At 40.3% G+C, this 19,239-nt stretch overlaps 1 protein-coding gene across 8 annotated transcripts; it reads right to left on the bottom strand.

Moving 5' to 3' along the window:
- Positions 1-1,146: 1,146 nt before the first annotated feature.
- On the bottom strand, positions 1,147-18,488 carry LOC127002685 (uncharacterized). 8 transcript variants are annotated; one of them, XM_050868747.1, is made up of 10 exons: positions 12,220-12,505; positions 10,312-10,556; positions 9,992-10,161; positions 7,053-9,724; positions 6,638-6,814; positions 5,238-5,381; positions 4,369-4,495; positions 3,009-3,143; positions 1,739-1,913; positions 1,147-1,431 (listed from the first exon to the last, which is right to left on the bottom strand). In XM_050868747.1, exons 4-9 carry the CDS (start codon positions 7,088-7,090, stop codon positions 1,740-1,742), a joined length of 795 nt encoding a protein of 264 aa, XP_050724704.1. In that variant the 5' UTR covers positions 7,091-9,724; positions 9,992-10,161; positions 10,312-10,556; positions 12,220-12,505; the 3' UTR covers positions 1,147-1,431; position 1,739. The 8 variants fall into 8 exon arrangements, 6 of the variants coding, with proteins under 6 accessions (XP_050724704.1, XP_050724703.1, XP_050724705.1 ...); XM_050868746.1 differs by having other exon boundaries at positions 1,147-1,913; positions 12,220-12,506; XR_007756395.1 differs by lacking the exons at positions 1,147-1,431; positions 1,739-1,913; positions 3,009-3,143; ... (1 more) ...; positions 5,238-5,381; positions 6,638-6,814 and adding exons at positions 14,380-14,549; positions 14,827-15,113; positions 15,371-15,454; positions 18,350-18,488 and having other exon boundaries at positions 9,089-9,511; positions 9,650-9,724; positions 12,220-14,120.
- Between the last annotated feature and the right edge of the window lie 751 nt (positions 18,489-19,239).

Below are 19,239 nucleotides of genomic sequence, written 5' to 3'. Positions count from 1 at the left end.
ATCGTATTATGCCTTCTGCGAGTTCTTGTTATATGGATTAAATAAACTATCAATCTCTCTAATTGCGTTGACGAGCTCGCTGTTATCTTCCTTTTCTTCTTCTTCCTGAGGGCGTAGTGAGGAGGTTGTTATGCGTATTCCCGTGCTCTGATATATGATGTTTGTTGCATAGTTTCTACACAAATGCTCATTGCTCTTCACACTCATAATGAACTGCTAGTACTGTAAGCATAGCAAAAGAATTCCACAAGATGTAAAAAATAAATAAATGAATAAATAAAAAATGCTACTCACAACTAGACATACAAATACATACATATTTAAATAAAAGAGTATTTGTGTAAAAGAATATCTCATTTACAAGATTGCTCCTACAATCTATATAATAATCAAATGAGGAATTTAGATCCTAAAAAAATAAAGAAAAGAAAAAAGACCTTTCCATGAGTATTTATGGTATATTAAATTTTGTGCATCTCATTCAGGGGTAGTAGTCTGAAATGGCTCCCAAACCCCTACAAACATAATGTACTGCACTACAATAATGCTGATAATAGTAATAATAATAATGATAATAATAAATAATAACAATAACATATGAATATCCTCAATTCTGCTTAACTTATAATAATAATAATAATAATAATAATAATAATAATAATAATAATAATAATAATAATAATAATAATAATAATAATAACATAAGTATCCTCTATTGTGCATATCTAATACAGAACATGCTAGGTACTCTGATCTATACTTTGCACACATTCACTAATTCACTAATTAATTAATAATACTATGCTAGTACATGCTACTCTGAACCATACAAACATACATAGGTCCGGACAGTCTTGATTAACCAATGAACGATCGACATCAGGATATATTGTGCCATGACCACGAATAAGGCGTGATCAACTAAAATCAGTGATAATACTTTTTTTTAAATGACTCTGTCAATCAGTTACCTTTTTTTTATCATATATATTTTTTATTACATTGATATTTTCTACCAATTTGTTTTTATTCCACCTCAGTGTCATGTTTCTGATGTTCTAAAATCTCTCCTGTAGCTCAATAACTTTTTTTTTTATGAATATTATTCACTTTACTGTCCGGGTCGTGAACACATCACCCTATATAAAAAAAATATCTTTAATCAACTTAACATAACAACACAGAATGAGGTAGGTCTGCCAACCAATGCAAAATATACTACATAAAATCATGCACATAATAAGTAAGTACACATAAATATATAAATTAATAAAAACTGATAGAACACAGTTCACCTTCCCCAGATTTCCCCAGGTACTCACTTTTCGACCTGCCCGAAAGTGAGGATGAACAGCTGGGTGAGCTGCACACCGACTGCCTGAGGCAGGATTTGAATTGGGCCCACAGATTCATAGCTAGGCACATTGACCACTGCACCACATAAACACATGATAAAATGAATGCATGGAGATATATAAACAAATTATAAAGAAAAATATACATACATGAACTATAACATAAACACACTACCACATAAAAGCATACACATAACAAGTAAACATAAATATATAAGCAAATGAAAATTAATAAAATAAATGCATGCAGATAAATATATATGTACTATATGAGAATTGAGAAAAAAATTACCTCAGTGCTCATCTCTGTCACTTTGACCCTTGAGCCTGTGGTTGGTAAGTAAGACAGTGAATATAACATCAGGCAGACTACCCAGCCTAACCTTAAGCCTGCAGAAAGTCCCGGCAGCACTCAAGGTAGGACAGCAGGCCCCCCACATCATAGCGGTGTGTGACGTGGTGCGCAAAGACCGGCGCGCGCTGGATAAGGACACCCACAAACAGGCCCGGGGCATCGCGGCAGCTCAGGGGCTTTGTGCGAGTCTCCTCCAGAAAGTCCTGATACATTATCATTATTTACTATTTATATGTTTTTACAGTACAGGAAACAGTTCAAGGGCAAAACTAAAAAACAAAACAGCCTGCTAGCACTGCTCCTACAAAAGAAGATAGGCAGAAAAGAGTGGCCAAAAGAGAAGTCAGTTTTGGATGGAGAGGTGTCTTGATATTTAGATCCATGAAAGGGCAACGAGAAAAAAATTGAAATAGACCCAAATAGAGCCCTCTTAAAGAGCAGACATGGACATGAAAAATCAAAAGTGACAGTAAAGTAAGGGGAAGAATAAAAAGAAAAATTAGGGGGAAAAAATGGACTGATTAATCTTACTATTGCAATGGATCACAACAAAGGAGATGTGCCTGCCACGCTGACCCCTAAGCAAAACAGAAAATTGCAGGGATTAAGAAAGTTAACGAATGACTTCTCATGTTTAATTCTCCTCCCGAAAGTTGTGAAAGAAGGACTGATTAAATTTACTGTTGCCAAGAAATACAACACAGAAGAGTGGTGCTTGCCATCCTAACCACCAGGCAAAGCTGAAGGTCGGAGGGATTCAGGAAGTTAACAAATGCCTTATTAGGTTTGATTCTCCTCCCAAAGTCCTAAAAGATGGATCGATTAAATTTATTGTTGCAAGGAAGAAGAGGAGAGAGGTGTTTGCCATCTCAACTCATAGTAGCTACTTATCATTGGTGTAAAGTATCTACAGTGCTGGAAATATAATATGCCCTGGATTTACCAGTGTTACCAGGCTATTGCACTCAGCACATTGCACTTTCCAGTTTCTGACCCATAACCATTGCAAAAAAACATCAATAATTCATATTTTTAGTGCAAAATTTAATTAAACATCATTATTTGTGTGGGTACGACAGTTTTGGGTCTATTACTGCTAAATACAATGTTCTGCATACAGTAATTTGGTTATGATCATTATTCATTCATTTCCTCACTTAATTTTGACAAAGGTTCATTTATCAACACATCAATGTTTTTCAACAGTAATTTTCTTTCCCTGATATGAGTACTAATTGGAACGGAGTACTGATTTGAAAGCAAAAAGGAGACAAATAACACTCCATCCATTTCCTCACCTTGAGATGCTGTAGACTCCCGGAGGACATAAGGTAGACACAAGGACACTGAAGCCTGGAGGTTGTGTCCTGTGGGTCGGGCTTCTCCAGAAAGTTAATCACCCGGTCCCCTTCACCAACCTCAATGATGCCATGCTGGGGGGAAGGAAGGGAAGAAAGAGCCATTTACTGCTGTTGTTTGGTGCAGGGCAGGGCTACTCAGCTATTATGAGCAAAGGTCCAGTTAGACAAGTTCCAGTGTATGCAGAGGTCTGGATAAATATTGTAGCTGGACACCAGGCTCCAGGAATAGAAAAACATAATGGAATAACATGAAGGTCCAGGCGATGGATTCTTGCAAGTGTATTTCCTCAAGTGACTTTAGGCCCTACAGTCCATCCATCAAATCCATCACAGGGGAACATGTTCTCAAACGCTTCGCCACTGACACACTCACATATGACAAGGATTTAGTAAGAGTTGGACATTTCCAGAGGTACTTATATGATCCTGGTGGTAGCTTGACCCTTCCTCTGTACTATAAAAAACACACATCTCATGAAAACACTCACGAAAACCCGATAGATAAATCACCTATTCGGCCTTTGGAAATAGTTCATGTGAGAGGCGAAAGTGTCTGAAAATACTGATCCAGAACCTTCATGTTATTTAGTCATATTTTTCTACTCCTGGAGCTTTTTTCCTTTTTTTTTCAACAAAGGAGATGGCTCAAGGGCAACAAAAAGTGGAAAAAAAAGCCCGCTACTCGTCACTCCCATAATAAACAAAAGTAAAGAGTAGCCAAAAGAGAGATCAATTTCAGGTGGCCCTACAACACAGGTCAGGATTTGGACCGCAGGCTGTCAGTTGAGTAGCCCTGATGTAGAGAGATAAAGAAGGCCATTCACTTTGTATCTAGTGAGTTTTGTATGTTTTTTTTTGTCCTTGAGCTGCCTCCTTTAGTGTTATAAAAAGATAGATTGAAGACGGTAAACAGCATAAGGGGAAAACAAAGAGAAAACAAAAAAGGTCAAGAAAAGACAAAAAAAGCTGTGAAAATAAAAAAGCTCAAGAAAAATAACAAAACAAAAACAAAAGGATAGATAGATAAGCAGATAGGTAGATAGCTTGGTGCATGCATGGATGGATAGATTAGATAGAAAGGTACATTCAAGACTCATCCTACTTCACAGATCTTTAACTCCAAGCCCCATCAAGCTTATCATTCAACAAAGGACTGCAGAGCCATCTTACCATCCTTATATCTGTATTCATAAGACTCTGGACATCCTCTTCCTTCATCCTGAAGTTGAACCACCATATAGCTTTACACTCTTCAAACAAAGCCAGTGAATGATGATGAGTGAATGATATTACAAACCTTTGAGACATTTTCCTCAGCGACAGGAGCACTCAGAACGACACAAGCTTTCTCGTCGTGCGCACGGAGGGACTCAAATTTGTCCACCAGTGTGTTCAGGGAGAAGTCTTTAGGTAGCAATGTGTCTCTGAAATAATAACAAGACAAGCAGATATTACAGAGAAGTCCTATAGTCAAACCATTTCACCCAGTGTCCTTTCCTCCCCTCTGCTCAGCCACACAGTCCCAACACCTATTTTTTCCCCTCATATGTTACCTATAGCTAACGTATGAGAGGAAGAGATAGGTGTTGGGACTTTGTGGCAGAGCAGAGTGGGGGAAAGGACCTGCAGAAGCCAATGCCTCAATGGACTAAATGAAATGGTTTGACTATAAGAAAGAAAAGAAAAAAAGAGAGGGAAAGTCTTATCTCCTTTCCTCACTGCATTATAATTACAGCCGCATGATACCACACAACACACCTCCCCTCGTCTTCCCAAACATAGCATAACAGGCATCTATTAATCACAATAATTTTATGAAGGCGGAAAACCACAAAAAACATCTACAAGCTCGTTTTCATTTATGGTAGACTAACTATAGTATGATGTATAGCTACGTCACTGGACTGAAGAGGTTGAAACAGTATGATAAGCAAGTAAATACAAAAATCAGTAGATATGAAAGAGGAACCACTTAGGGCCATGACAACCCAGCGACTTTTAGGCCCCCTTCACACTGTGCCGACTCAGCATCCGGCAATCATTTCTACACCTCTTTCTGACTATGTGCGACCCTTTCACATCAACATTTCACACCCAAGAGCTCGTGTACCCTGAGTCGCTCAGTTGTTGTGGCACAGAGTTAGCACAGTGTGAACGGGGCCTTACCCTGCCACAAACAGAGTATCATCCTGCTCTCCCTCACAACCAATCATCATGCAGGCCACAGCTCCACTTCTCTCCTCGTTGCTCCTCGATCCATCACTCACGATCCCCACCTTCCTTGTCAACCCCTCAGCCCATGCCTCGTACCTGCCCCGAGGAGAGGAAGGTGAGCCAAGAAAATAGTGTGTTGGGGCCTGAAGCTAAAGTTTGTATTCTCAGATGCTCTCAACTCTAACAGCAACTACGTGTTTCCAAATGCCATAATGGAGATTCGTTGGGTTCTCACGAGTGCTTTTTGTGTTCATGGTGCAGAAGCCTTGTCCAACTATCACTAGGCTCATAAAACTACCCATGGCAATACTAACACAACCTCTATGAAAGACTTAACTAATGTGGGTGTGTAAGGCCGTAAGTGTTTGGGTCATATTACTAAAGATTTCGTAGGAGTTTGGGTCATTTCAAGGGGTAGTTTTATGGCCCTGGTGGTAGTTTGACCCTTCTTCTCTACCATGAACCTAAAAGAACACTCATTAGAACCCGATTGATCCCCTCTTTAACCTTTAGAAATAGTAGATGCAAGAAGCGAAAGTGTCTTATAATACTGAGCTTTGAAAGTATGGGCCAAAGCTGCAGAACCAAACCTTAACTAACCCTGAAGGAAATGTAGAGATGCTGTAAATTAAACCGAGTAACCTAAGCAAACCTAACTCAAAAGAAAACGTCCAGAAGTGAATGATTGAACCGCTTAATCAAACCTACCATTGTTATATCTATATTACCTAAAAATTTATGGAAAAGTCTATCTGAATGGCATATATTAAAGTGTATAACCTAACCAATCCTAACTCAAAAGAAAGTGTGCAAAAGTGGATAATTAAACTGCTTAACTAAACCCACTATTGTTATTTCTATATTACCTAAAAAAATCTAGAAAAGTCTATCTGAATGGCAGAAATTAAAGTGTATTATCTAACAAAACCTAACTCAAAAATGTCCAGAAGTGAATGTTTAAACTGCTTAACCAAACCCATTATTGTTATATCTATATTACCTAAAAAAAAATCTGGAAAAGTTAATCTGGATGGCATAAATTGAAGTGTATTATCTAACAAAACCTAACTAAAAAGTGTACAGAAGTGAATGCCTGCTTAACCAAACTCATTATTGTTATTTCTATATTACCTAGAAATTTTTGCAGTCTAACTGAATGGTGTATATATATTACCCATGACTTATTTAGTGGCATGAATCAAACTGTATAACCTAATCAAACCAAACCACAAATGTGCAAAGTAAATGGTTGAACTACAGAACCAAATCCAAAATTGATATTTCTACATTACCTAGACACACCTGGGAAGTCTAACCGAATGAAGTACATATGTATATTTCTCATGACTCACCGTGGTTTGTGTAGGTCATTCACTACCACCACCACACTCGTTATCTTGGGGACTTGGTCGAAGGCTCTGATCCAGTGAGTGACGAGTGGCAGTCCCCCGACAGGCAGCAGAGGCTTAGGTGTTCCCACAAGGTGACTATACTGACCACTCTCGTCATCCTGAAGGTCACGGTCCAGTCTGAAACACACCAACACAATCTCAGACATTTCAAGGCTTACACACCTACATTGGATAAGACTTCCACAGAGGTAATGTTGGTATATCAATGGTTAGCTTTATGAGCCTTGTGATAGTTTGGCGGAGCTTCTACACCATTACTGTAAAAAACGCTCAGGGGTACTCGACTAACCTCCTTTGTGGTCTTAGGAAATAGTTATGAGAGTTGTAAGTGACTGAGAATACGAGAAAAACTCACCTTGTCCCATAGCCGGCTGCAAGAAAAACGGCTCTCATCTTGATGGCTAGGTGCTAAGGTCGTATTTGGCAGTGTAATGATGTTTCTTCTTCTTCTAGTTTAAAGTCCTCTTCCCCTATAGGGCTGGACGGGCTGAGGCGTTTCTCATCACTGCAATCCGACACCCTCAACATCACTCATCATCCAAAGATTGAACAAAGAGCTTTTTAAGATACATGGTAATCATATTTCTTTGTATTTCTTCCTTCAGGTAAGTAAGAGTCAATGCCAGGGGACTCTGTTTGGGTCTTCATTTTTTTTCTCTAATGCTCTTTTATGGATCTCAACAATAACTCAGCTTGCAAGGAAACCCCCCTTGGCATCCCTAGTCATGACAGGGTTAACAAGCAGTCCTGATAAAGATGTAAGATAATTCAGATAGTTTGAAAATATTCACCCTAAAAGATGTTAAATGGGATTGGAATGAATGTACTGAACATTAGCTAAGAACTTGAATATATAGCTTTTTAAGTGTCTTATGGCCATATTCCTCTCCCCAAGTTAATGGTCTGACTACTGATTATTGTAATTACATTTGAGTTTTGTACACTGGCCGTAGTCCACCTGTCAAATGACGTTACTACATGTCCTTACATCTATCAGCTGATCTTGATTTTTATATGCTCGTGACATTGTGTATAGATCCTTAGGTCAATTATGTTTTCTTTTCATCTCTTGAGTGTTTTCTTTCCCTTGCTAGTGAGCTTGTTTCTTCAAGCCTCAAGCCTCAAGCCTGTATGTGTGTGTATATTTACCTATTTGTAGTATACAGGACCTGAGCTCAAGCTTGGGTAGTCCTGTCTCCCAATCTATATTTGCCCAATTTTTCCTTCATTTTAGGGACACTGCCTGCTTCAACAATGTCTTTGTTTAGCCCATTCCATGTATCCACACTCCTGAATGGAAAACTGTTCTTCTTTATATCTTTCAAACAAATCATCTTTGTCAATTTCTTGTGTCCTCTTAGTTGCCTCCTCCCTTCCATCTCAATTAAATCATTCCTATCCTATCCATTCCACTTGTGTTCCTGTGCAATGCTAACCAGGCTCCTCTTTCTCTTCTTTCTTCAAGTGTTAGTGGGCCAAGTTGCTCCAATCTAGTCTCGTATGAGATTCGATAGTTCTGGTACCATCTTAGTTGCAATCATTTGAATCCTTTCGAGTTTCCTTATATCCTATTTTCTGTGTGGTGACCAAACAACCGATGCATACTCTAACCTTGGTCCAATCAATGTTGCTATTATTTTCTTCGTATGTCCTCATCTAAGCACTGAAATGCCACTCTAATATTTTGCAGCATACTATATGTTTCTCTGAATATCTTATTTATATGCTTATCAGGTGTCAGTGTATCTTGTATTATAATTCCTAAGTCTTTTTCTTCATTCACTGAGTCATTGATAGTCCCTCCAATCCTATACACTTCACAAGGTCTATTTTTACTTTTTTCCATTTTCACTGTGACATTTCCTTTTGTTAAACTCCATGTCCCATTCCATTTATGTATCTCATTCAAATCTTCCCACAGCTTTTTCCACTCATCATCATCTCTAACCAGTTTGGCATCATCTGCAAACATACTCATGTAACTTTACTTTTCTAGCATATCATTTATGTATATTAAAAACATCATAGGTGCTAACATTGATCCCTGTGGCACACCACTTGTGACCTTATCCAGTCTGATTTTTCAACTTTCAAGAAAGTGAAAAATGTGTGTGTGTAATTACATCCACCTACTGGTGCCTCTTTTCCATACTGTTCATCTATCTTTTGGGGCCGATCGATAATTGGGTAACGGTGGAAACCTGAGGAGACTTGGGTTGTCATACTTATTCTGTGTCCTGGGGTAACAGACTTTTACCCACTGCAGACTCAAGAGCCAAAGAAACAAAGATGAGCACTGAGGCCACACACAACCATATTGTATGCTTCAACCTTTTCCTTAAATTAACTAAAAGTTATTTTTCAATGAGGAAATGTTGCAAAGAAAGAGACTTGGTATTCAAAATTCTTTATTATAAAACTTAGCATTTCCTTCCACACTTCTATATTTTAAAACTTACCACTTCCTTCCACACTGCCCACTTGTATAGTTATATTTGGGGGGGTACTTGATAGAGCATCATTTTTATTTTTTGCATCTGCATATTTTTCATGTGCAACCTGCAAAATGGTGAACCCAAATTCCTGCTGTTGCTCTGCAGGACACATTTTAATCAAGTTTTCGACTACACCGGCTATGGAGGCTGCATAGGAAAGCTGTGGTGTCCGGTGAGACGTCACCATTTCTGCCACCCCAGTGCCTTCATCATACTGGGAGCTTTTTGTGCCTTGATCATAGTGAGTTTTCCTTCTCTTAAATCTAGAGTAAGACAACTCTGCAGCCTTAGATCCTCTTGGTGGCTGTGCTGGGCTGTCCTGGACAGAGGAGGAGGATGGTAACATGTGTGTTGTGGCTAAGTAACAGTGGTTCTCCTCAGGTGTCTCAAAAACTAACTCCCTCTGGAGGGCTATATTCAGCGGGTCAGTGTATGGAGCATTGTCATTGGAACTCACTCTGTGTTCTACCACCATCTCAGTGCCTTCCTGGGGTGGTTCACCTCGTTCTGGAGACGGTGATGCATCACGGCACTGAAAGCATGATGGCATATCAGTAAGCACATTCTACATTGCTTTATTCATACATGTATCTATTGATTTATCTATACATATACGTATATCTCTTTCTATTTATATATTGAAATAATTCATGCTCCCTGTCTTACTTCGTGGCTGAGACATGACCATATATTACATTAAAAATAAAATAACATCAGCACCACCACCACCACTACCATCTCCACCAGAACCAGTACCAACCTACCACTGCCACCGACAGTATGTACAACAACAACTAACCGGGGACTCTGAAGTGCCCCTCACAGACACATCAAACAGGAACAGGAGGTGGTTGTAGTACTCCCACTTGCAGGATGTCTTGCCCTCCCCTTTGGCCAATGCTGTCTGAATCCTCTTATGCTCATTCATGAAATATGCTTTAGTTTTCTTGAACTTTTGACGAATTATATCTGAAACAGGAATACGGTTTCATGCCTCTTTATATCAAAAATGTTTACAATAATAAATATACATGATTAACTGTATTTCATACTTAAAATATTAAGCTTGCATTAATGTGAACAAGCTAAAGACATTAACATTGTCAAATGTAACCTTACCTCCGGTCAAGAAGGTCATCGCTGGGTACATTTCCTTGAGTTCCTCAGCCAATTCATCGTAAATCTTTTTCCGCACCTTACTCCTGGCATAATCCTTATGGCCGGGGTCCCAAAGGCTTTTGTGAGACTGAACCAACCCACAGAGGGAAATCACTGCTCTCTTAGGCCAAAGCAACTCGCCAGACATGATTGCTAATGATCACTTTGCTGAGAAGGATGATCACCAAGGCCGGCCTCAGCAACTCCTGTACAGGGACACACCATATAAAGATATCCGGGCCAAGTGTTGTGCAAAATTTACACACTACAAAATTATACGGTTTTCTGCACTCAAAACATGTAATAAAGGTAAGCATATATAGGTCACTCTTATCCAGTAAAAACCTCTTTGGGTACAAATGATCATTGAAAATTGTAAAAATGTAAAATAAGCCTGTCAAATCTATATTCTATATAAAGACTTCTAATTTTCTCAGTGATGGACAAAACAGCGGCAAGAGTACTAATAAGTTTTAACTCAAAATTGTGGCGCTCCCTGCTGAAGTGAGATAAGTGACATGGGGGTTAATCTAATGATGAAATATCACTTCCCTTGCATAAACCAACTATTAGACATTCTAAAACAACTTTTTAGATTAAAATTCAAAGACATTGTGACATTATGGTAATTTTTTTTCATACAAATGTCTAGGATAAGTGCAGAAATAACAGCTTGATCTGACTCTGGGCAGCAGTGAGGCAAAGCCCCAAAAGGGGTGGTAAACAAATCACCTCACGATAGCTCAAGGTTACATGACTCTCATAATGAACACCACTGAGTGCCGGGGATCGAACCCATGCCTTCTGAGTAGAAGTCAGGGCAGCAAACTGTTTACTGTTTATGAGGTTTCAGGCCATACTCTGCCACTGATGCAGCGCTCTACGAGGGCCGTCAACAATTTCAATGTTAGCCTCAAAATTAATCCTCGATGCACTTATTCTCAAACATCATAGAGAGTGAGTGAGTGTCTTAATTGCTTTCACGAATATCACAAATATCCGTTGGTTCAGTTTTCATGTCTAATATTTTCATTATAGTATCACAATTAAATATGCTCCCCCACCCTAGACCCTCTGCGAGGTATTTTGAGGCTGCGGCGGCGGCACCGTCGCCGCGGCTGCCGCCAGAGGAGGCTACGCTTACATGAATATTATCCCCTATTTTCAACAATAAATAGTCCTTGAATTGGATTTTGCAAGAGTTTCCATGATTACGTATTGAATGTTTGTAGGAAAGATATATGAAGAGCTAGTGATGTTTCTAAGGTAGGTAATGAAATACTGGCATGGTACTAAAACGAATCTTTACCAAAATTTGCACACCGACTGACTCCCTCGCAAACTTGAAGGCCCCTGTCCCTGCCCTGCCCACTCCTATGTCCTGAGTCCACTCACTCTAATCCTCTCATTAAAAGCACTTCACCTTACTTTGTTAACGGCATCCACAGCTTCAGGAATAATAATTTGCAGTGACTGACTCCTCTCCCTCCTTCCTCTACCTTTCTTCCCTTCCTTACTCCAACCAACCCTCTCCCTTTCTTCCTTCTCGTTTCCATCCCTTTCCATATACCTCTCCCTGCCTCCCTCCTCTCTCCCTTCTCGCCCCTCCTTCCCTTCCTCCCCCCTTCTTCTTCGTGGGTGTTTTATGGGGCTATTTAGGCTGTGGACCCACAGCCTCTAGAGCCCCGTCAGTGGTAGTTGTTATCAGGAGTTCTCTTCCTCTCCCTCCCTCCCCTCCTTCCAACCTCCAAGGTCCTTCAACAGCCCTGCCCACACGAGCCCGCCTGCTTTGATTTGCCTTGCCCAGCCTCTCAATGTACTCCTCAACACTGTCCTTCATGTTATCTCATTAAAAGCACTCCATCTTACCTCTCTGACTGGATTCACAGCTTCAGGAATAATAATTTTATCGCCGCGTCCCGCCAACACCCCCAAGCCAAGTTTTCTTCTTCTTCTTCTTGGGACCTGCTGGTGTCTGGGTCTGGGTCATCTATTGTTTCTTTTTTTCTCACTTTGCTTTTCAGTGGTATTTTTCCTCACATCATGGCACTATAATTTTCAGTTTTGTTGCTTGAATTACTTATTTTCACTTTCTTCCGTACAGTAATCCAGCCTGGCCTTAAATTCATTGTCTTTGCGTGGTCCACATCTTTTACATTTAGTATTCTACATTTGCCACTAGTTTATAATTCTTGTGAGCAGTCCCTTGTGGGTGGCCCCTAGACTTGTACCTTTTTTCCATCTCCTTGTACTACCTATAATATGTACTGCCACGGGGTAGGGATGGCATACTCCTCCCTTCTCCTATGTTGTGTCTGTAACAATAAACCTATCAATCAATCAATCTTTTTCCAGGCCACCACTACTCTTTGTGGAAGTTCTTTATGTCTCTTCTACAGGCTTCCTTTTTCATTTTTCTTCCATGACCTACTGATTCTCTTGTATCCCATATTATTTGATCTTCTTTGTCCACTTTTTCACCACTCTGCACCCTATATACTGCAATCAGATCTCCTTTTCTGTTGTTAGTCCTGGAAGAGGCCTTGTTGCTGCCCTCTGAATACTCTCTCCTTTCCTTTCATTTGATGTTGTACTTGGCAACCATACTATTGCTGCATATTCCAACCTTGGAGGTATCATGGTTAGGGCTTTTTCATCATTTCCTCATCCAAATATTGTAAAGCAACTCTTATATTTCTCATCATGTTATATCTCACCTACAAATTTGTGTTTCTCTGGCAACAAATTATCCGATACAGTAACTCCCAGGTCCTTTTCCATTGATGTTTTCTTGATGGTTTTACTTCCCAATGTATAATGTATTGTGTGTGTACGTGATTACACCCACCTACTGATGTCTTTTTCCATACTGTTCGTCTACCTTTTGGGTCCAATTGATAATTGGGTAATGGTGGAAACCAGGGGAGACTTGGGGAAGATAGACTGTGGTAACCTGTTTGTCACACTTACTTTGTGTCTGGACCTGGATCCAGGCTCTTACCCACTGCAGACTCAAGAGCCAATGGAACGGGGATGAGCACTGAGGCCACACACAGCTATAGCATATGCTCCCAACATTACCTTACCCTACCCAAAAATTATTTTGTAATGAGGAAATGTTGCAAGGAAAACGACAGGGTATTCATAAGATCTATTATAAAACTTAACATTTCCTTCCACACTTTTTTATTTTAAAACTTAGCATTTCCTTCCACACTGCCCACTTGTATAGTTATATTTTGTGGGGTGCTTGATAGAGCATCATTTTTATTTTTTGCATCTGCATATTTTTCATGTGCAACCTGCAAAATGGTGAACCCAAATTCCTGCTGTTGCTCTGCAGGACACATTTTAATCAAGTTTTCGACTACACCGGCTATGGAGGCTGCATAGGAAAGCTGTGGTGTCCGGTGAGATGTCACCATTGCTGCCACCTTAGTGCCTTGATCATACTGGGAGCTTTTTGTGCCTTGATCATAGTGAATTCTCCTTTTCTTAAATCTAGAGTAAGACAACTCTGCAGCCTTAGATCCTCTTGGTGGCTGTGCTGGGATGTTCTGGACAGGGGAGGAGGATGGTGACATGTGTGTTGTGGCCAAGTAACAGTGGTTCTCCTCAGGTGTCTCAAAAACTAATTCCCTCTGGAGAGCTATATTCAGCGGGTCAGTGTATGGAGCGCTGTCACTGGAGCTCACTTTGTGTTCTACCACCATCTCAGTGCCTTCCTGGGGTGGTTCATCTCGTTCTGGAGACGGTGATACATCACGGCACTGAAAGCATGATGGCATATCAGTAAACACATTCTACATTGCTTTATTCATACATGTATCTATTGATTAATCTATACATATATATCTCATTCTATCTATATACTTAAGTCACTTAAGCTCCCTGTGGCTGTGAGACACAACGATATATTACATCAAAAATTAAATAACATCAGCACCAGCACCAACACCACCACTACCATCTCCACCAGCACTGCTACCACTCCTACCACTGACGCCAACACTATGTACAACAACTAACCGTGGACTCTGAAGTGACCCCCACAGAGGCATCAGCCAGGAACAAGAGGTGGCTGTAATACTCCCACTTGCAGGAAGTCTTGCCCTGCCCTTTGGCCAGTGCTGCCTGAATCTTCTTGTGCTCTTGCACGAAATATGATTTAACTTTCTTGTATTTTATACGCGTTACATCTGAAACAGGAATACTTCATTAGTATTAACAACATTCTTAACATGATGCTTGGTTAGGAAAGTGAAGATGAGGCTGTGTTTAACTAAAGGTAACAAAATCTGACAGGGTACATGAGGCATGCAACAGGCAATGAGGCACCACTGCTTCATGCAAGATTATATAATACATGTTAAGAATAATAAATATACATGATTAACTGTATTTCTTACTTAAAATATTAAGCTTGCATTAATGTGAACAAGGTAAAGGCATTAACACTGTCAAACATAACCTTACTTCCGGTCAAGAAGGTCATCGCTGGGTACATTTCCTTGAGTTCCTTAGCCAATTCATCGTATATCTTACGCCGCACCTTTCTCTTGGGGTAGTCCTTATGGTTGGGGTCCCAAAGGCTTTTGCGAGAATGAACCAACTCACAGAGGGAAATCATTGCTCTCTTTGGCCAAAGCAACTCATCAGACATGATTGCTAATGATTACTTTGCTGCGAGAAGGGCAACACACAGAAAAATGCTCCTGATCTTGGTAGCTAGAAGACGATCACCACGGCCGGCCTCAGCGACTCTGTACAGGGACACATCATGTAAAGGCACCCAGGACAACGTGTTGAGCAAGATTTACACACTACAAAACTTAACTCATATCTGCTTTCATAACACATAACAAAGGTAAGCATATATGAGTCACTCTTATTCAGTAAAAAAATATTCAGGTACATTTGATCATTTGAAATCTGTAAAAATGTAAAATAAGCCTGTCAACTCTATATTCTTCAACAAAAACATTAACATTTTGCATTGTGCAAATTTTTTTACACCTGCCTGTGTTTGTATTTACTCCTTTGGTTTGGGAGGCAGCCACTCTATTTGGTAGTGACTGGAGCCTTGTTCATTTAGGTCAATGATCTGGAAGAAGAAAAAATGGTAGTGCCAAGGAAGGAAAACATCTGCATTTGCACAGTACACCTCACACATTTGGGAAACTGCAATGACACAGTGAAAAAAATCCTGTAATGAACACCACTGAGTGCCGAGGTCAGGGCAGCATGCCAACTACGCCACTGTGGTGTAGTTGGTATGCTGCCCTGACTTTTACTGAGAAGGCTCGGGTTTGATCCACGGAAGTCAGTGGTGTTCATAACGCGACACCTCACACAGTCTGCACCATCCAGGTTTTTCTAAATAGTATTCCTTTACACATTCTATCACCACTCTTTTTATGTTTTGCCATTAACAATCTATTCCATTTAATTGCTATTTCCATAGTTAACGTATTTGATGGCTTATAAGACGCATGGGTTATGGGACGCACCCCTGATTTTGGCAGGCATTTAAAAAAATATATAATAAATGGGTTTTAACCACAAGTGTCAGGTGAAGATTTTTCCCGCGACATTTGTAGCCCTCCCCACTATTAGGTCATGATTAATGATGGCCTAGCAGTGCACCCAAGTACTTTACACACGTGCTGGTCATATAAAGGAGTCTGAGATATTTTTACCAGCTCCACCTTCAACCAAAAGTAGCCGATTCCTCGACTCCTGATTCCTGACTCCACACCCATGCTATAGATGGACCACCCAAGTCTGAGGTGTGCATTATAAAGCACTGGCAACCTGCTGTCCCACAGCGTGCCCGCTTTGTGGATAGTGTATGATAGCCTGCAAAAGGAAACAGTCATCAAAATCAATAAGTATGCAGACAACAATGACATAAACCTCCAATAATATTTGATTTTGAGTTAAAAATTATTAGTATTGTCACAAAGTTATTTTGATAATTTGCAAGATCACTGATAATGATTATTAAACAGCCTTGGCGCTGTCCACCACTGAGAAAATTAGGAGGCTTTACATTAGCAAAACAGCTGCTTGCAAAAGTACCATACTTCAATCACAGTTTTCTCGTTTTCTTGTGCATGTTGCTTCCCTCATTTCAGCAGGGAGCACCACAAATGACTTTAACTCATTGTATTTGTTATTGTTGCCTGCATATTATTGACACTGACAACTGTTTTCTATCTGTAGGCTATCATATATTATTCCTGCAATCGTCGTTTAGTTTGTTTTGATCGTTACCAATGGCGGTGATCGCCGCTATAGAATTTGCACTTAAAACTGGCCGATGGGGTAGTGGTGGCTGCGGGGCTAGCCTAGCGCCGCACCTTCCCACACACTCTCAACACCTCTCGCTTCCTCTGCAGCCGCCACTACCCCATAGGCTAATTTCACGTGGAAAACTAGAGCGTCGATCGGCGCCATTGGTAATGATCAAAACAAACAAAACGACTCTGAAAGCGGCCCTTAGTACCAAAGGAATCAACATGCCTGAAGTCACTGTTCAGTGTCCATGTCTCATAACCATACAGTAAGACTGGAAGCACAAACGTCTTAGAAATTTGAATCTTTGTTTGCCTGCACAGACATCGACAATGCCATATACTCGTATTGAGTGAGTCCATAGCACTGTGGGCCAGGCCAATCTGTCAAATGACTTCCTGGTAAAACCCACCATTGTTAAGCCGGCCATACACAAGACCCAGACTATCCGGCTGACAAAAGGAGCGGGTTGTCAATGCCCACACACACACACAGGCCACCTCATGAAAATATACAGTACACGTCGGACCATCGTGATGATGACATGGATCCGCTGTCCAACAACGGCTTGTTGGAGATTGCTTCGTGTGCATTATACAGCATAAATTTTTTTTATAAAGTTTTATAAACTCGCAACTAAACTTTTTATCCACTCAAACGTCAGACATCGTTGTTGCTACGATGTTGTCAACACTACGGTAGTGGTGGGCCACGCCTCATGTATCCATATAAATGCAGGCGGCAGGCGGTGCTGGACGGAATTTTCAGGCACCATGTATATTCCACCCGGCCGCCGCGACAGGCCTGGCCGGATGAAAAACACCCCCATACACACACAGGCCACCTCTAGCCCCGCCCCTTTTTGTCAGCCAGACAGGCCGGGCCTGTGTGTGTATGGCTGGCTTTATGTACTACATTACCAAGGTGAGTGTAACTTTTGCTGACCTTGACATCCTCACCACATGCATGGACAGACTGAACTATGGGTAAATATGGAGAATCACTACGCGCCTCCAATATTGCCCCCACGAGAATTGTAACCTTACCACGGTCTCACATACTGTTGTACTTCTCTAGTTTTACCGGCACATCAAATACACGTGATACACTTTGTGCTGCACCATTGTTGTCAACGACACCAGAAAAAAGTCAATGTTCATCTCCACATTTGGCCCTAGCCACACTGAATACAACCTGGCATTTGGCTGCTGCCAAAATGCGATAAAGAGAGAAATATTCCTAACTTTGATACTATCAATTTGCTGCTTGGGCAGTCACGTATAAGAATGACCCCTGATTTTTTTTTAAGGCTCATGATACAGAAGAAGGGTCAAACAACCAGCAGGGCCACAAAATTACCCCTGGAAATGCTTAAAACAACTATGAAACCCTTATTAAATATGTCCTTGGGCGCTGTCACGTATAAGAATGACCCTTGACCTGCCCACTCCTCCAGCTCCTCCTTCTTATGACCTGTTCCGCTTCATATACTTCTCTACACTTCTACCCTTCACTACACACACTTAAGTTACTACACTGCACACTTACACACTTAACCCTGCCCTGAGAACGTTTTTTTCTCTTCACTTTGCTTTTCATCCTATATCCTATGAGCCCACCTGATCTAATTCGCCTTGCTCTGCCTCACCGTACACCTCAACACTGTATTTCATGTTATCTCATTAAAAGCACGTCATCTCACCTCTAGGTTGGATTAACGGTTTCAGGAATAACATTTGTGCGTCGTTTCCCGCTGGGTGTTGTAGGAATCATCTCGCAGACAAAAAATAACTCTCAGAAAGAGGTTCAAATTTGCTTACTTCTCTATATTTCCCTCCCTGCTATCGTTTACTTGTCCTGCTTTGGCTCCTATGACGCAAACATCAGAACAACACTTTTAATCCAGAGAAGGCTTTATAACTAACGAATGGGGCAGATTTTAAAAAGAATTACCCCACTTTTCATGTTCACTCTATTTTTGCTTGTTTGGTGTGTTGGTGTGGTGGGTTGGTGTCTTGCAAGTAATTTCAACCATTATAAAGATGACAGGTGGACAGAATAAAGGAAAATAAGAAATTAATATATTTTCCGGCATCTGAGAGTTATTTACACTGGGAGATATTTCTCGCGTTCCGCTCGCCAACACCTACCCAAGCCATTTCGATGCCAACGATGCCATATATTGCATTTTCCTTTATTTAACACAGATATTGCCCCAAAGACATCGATATTTGACGCTAATGACGCTAACTTTATTTGTAGATCATTATTGGTGCTTGTAAGACAGTTTTAGGGCCTGGAAATAATATATGTAATGTTCTGAGTTCGACAATCTGGCAATGCTGTTGCTTGGAGCTTGTTGTGTTTATTTAATTTTTTTTATGTATAAGAATAATGCTCTATATAGGTTTTTAATTGTTAAGGAAGACGAAAATAAAAAGAATATAAATTAAACATGACTAATTATATCTCTGCTGACTTTTTATCACAACGCCATACATAAATATATATATTATCATTATTTATCTATTAACTGTACTACTCAGCCGCCTAAAAACGCATAAGAAGCAAATTCCATACCTAATGTGGAAA

This window comes from Eriocheir sinensis, chromosome 24 (genome assembly GCF_024679095.1).
Source record: "Eriocheir sinensis breed Jianghai 21 chromosome 24, ASM2467909v1, whole genome shotgun sequence".
Classification (NCBI taxonomy): Eukaryota; Metazoa; Arthropoda; class Malacostraca; order Decapoda; family Varunidae; genus Eriocheir; species Eriocheir sinensis.
The sequence above is the reverse complement of the archived record's forward strand: the minus strand, read 5'-3'. Positions and strand labels throughout refer to the sequence as shown.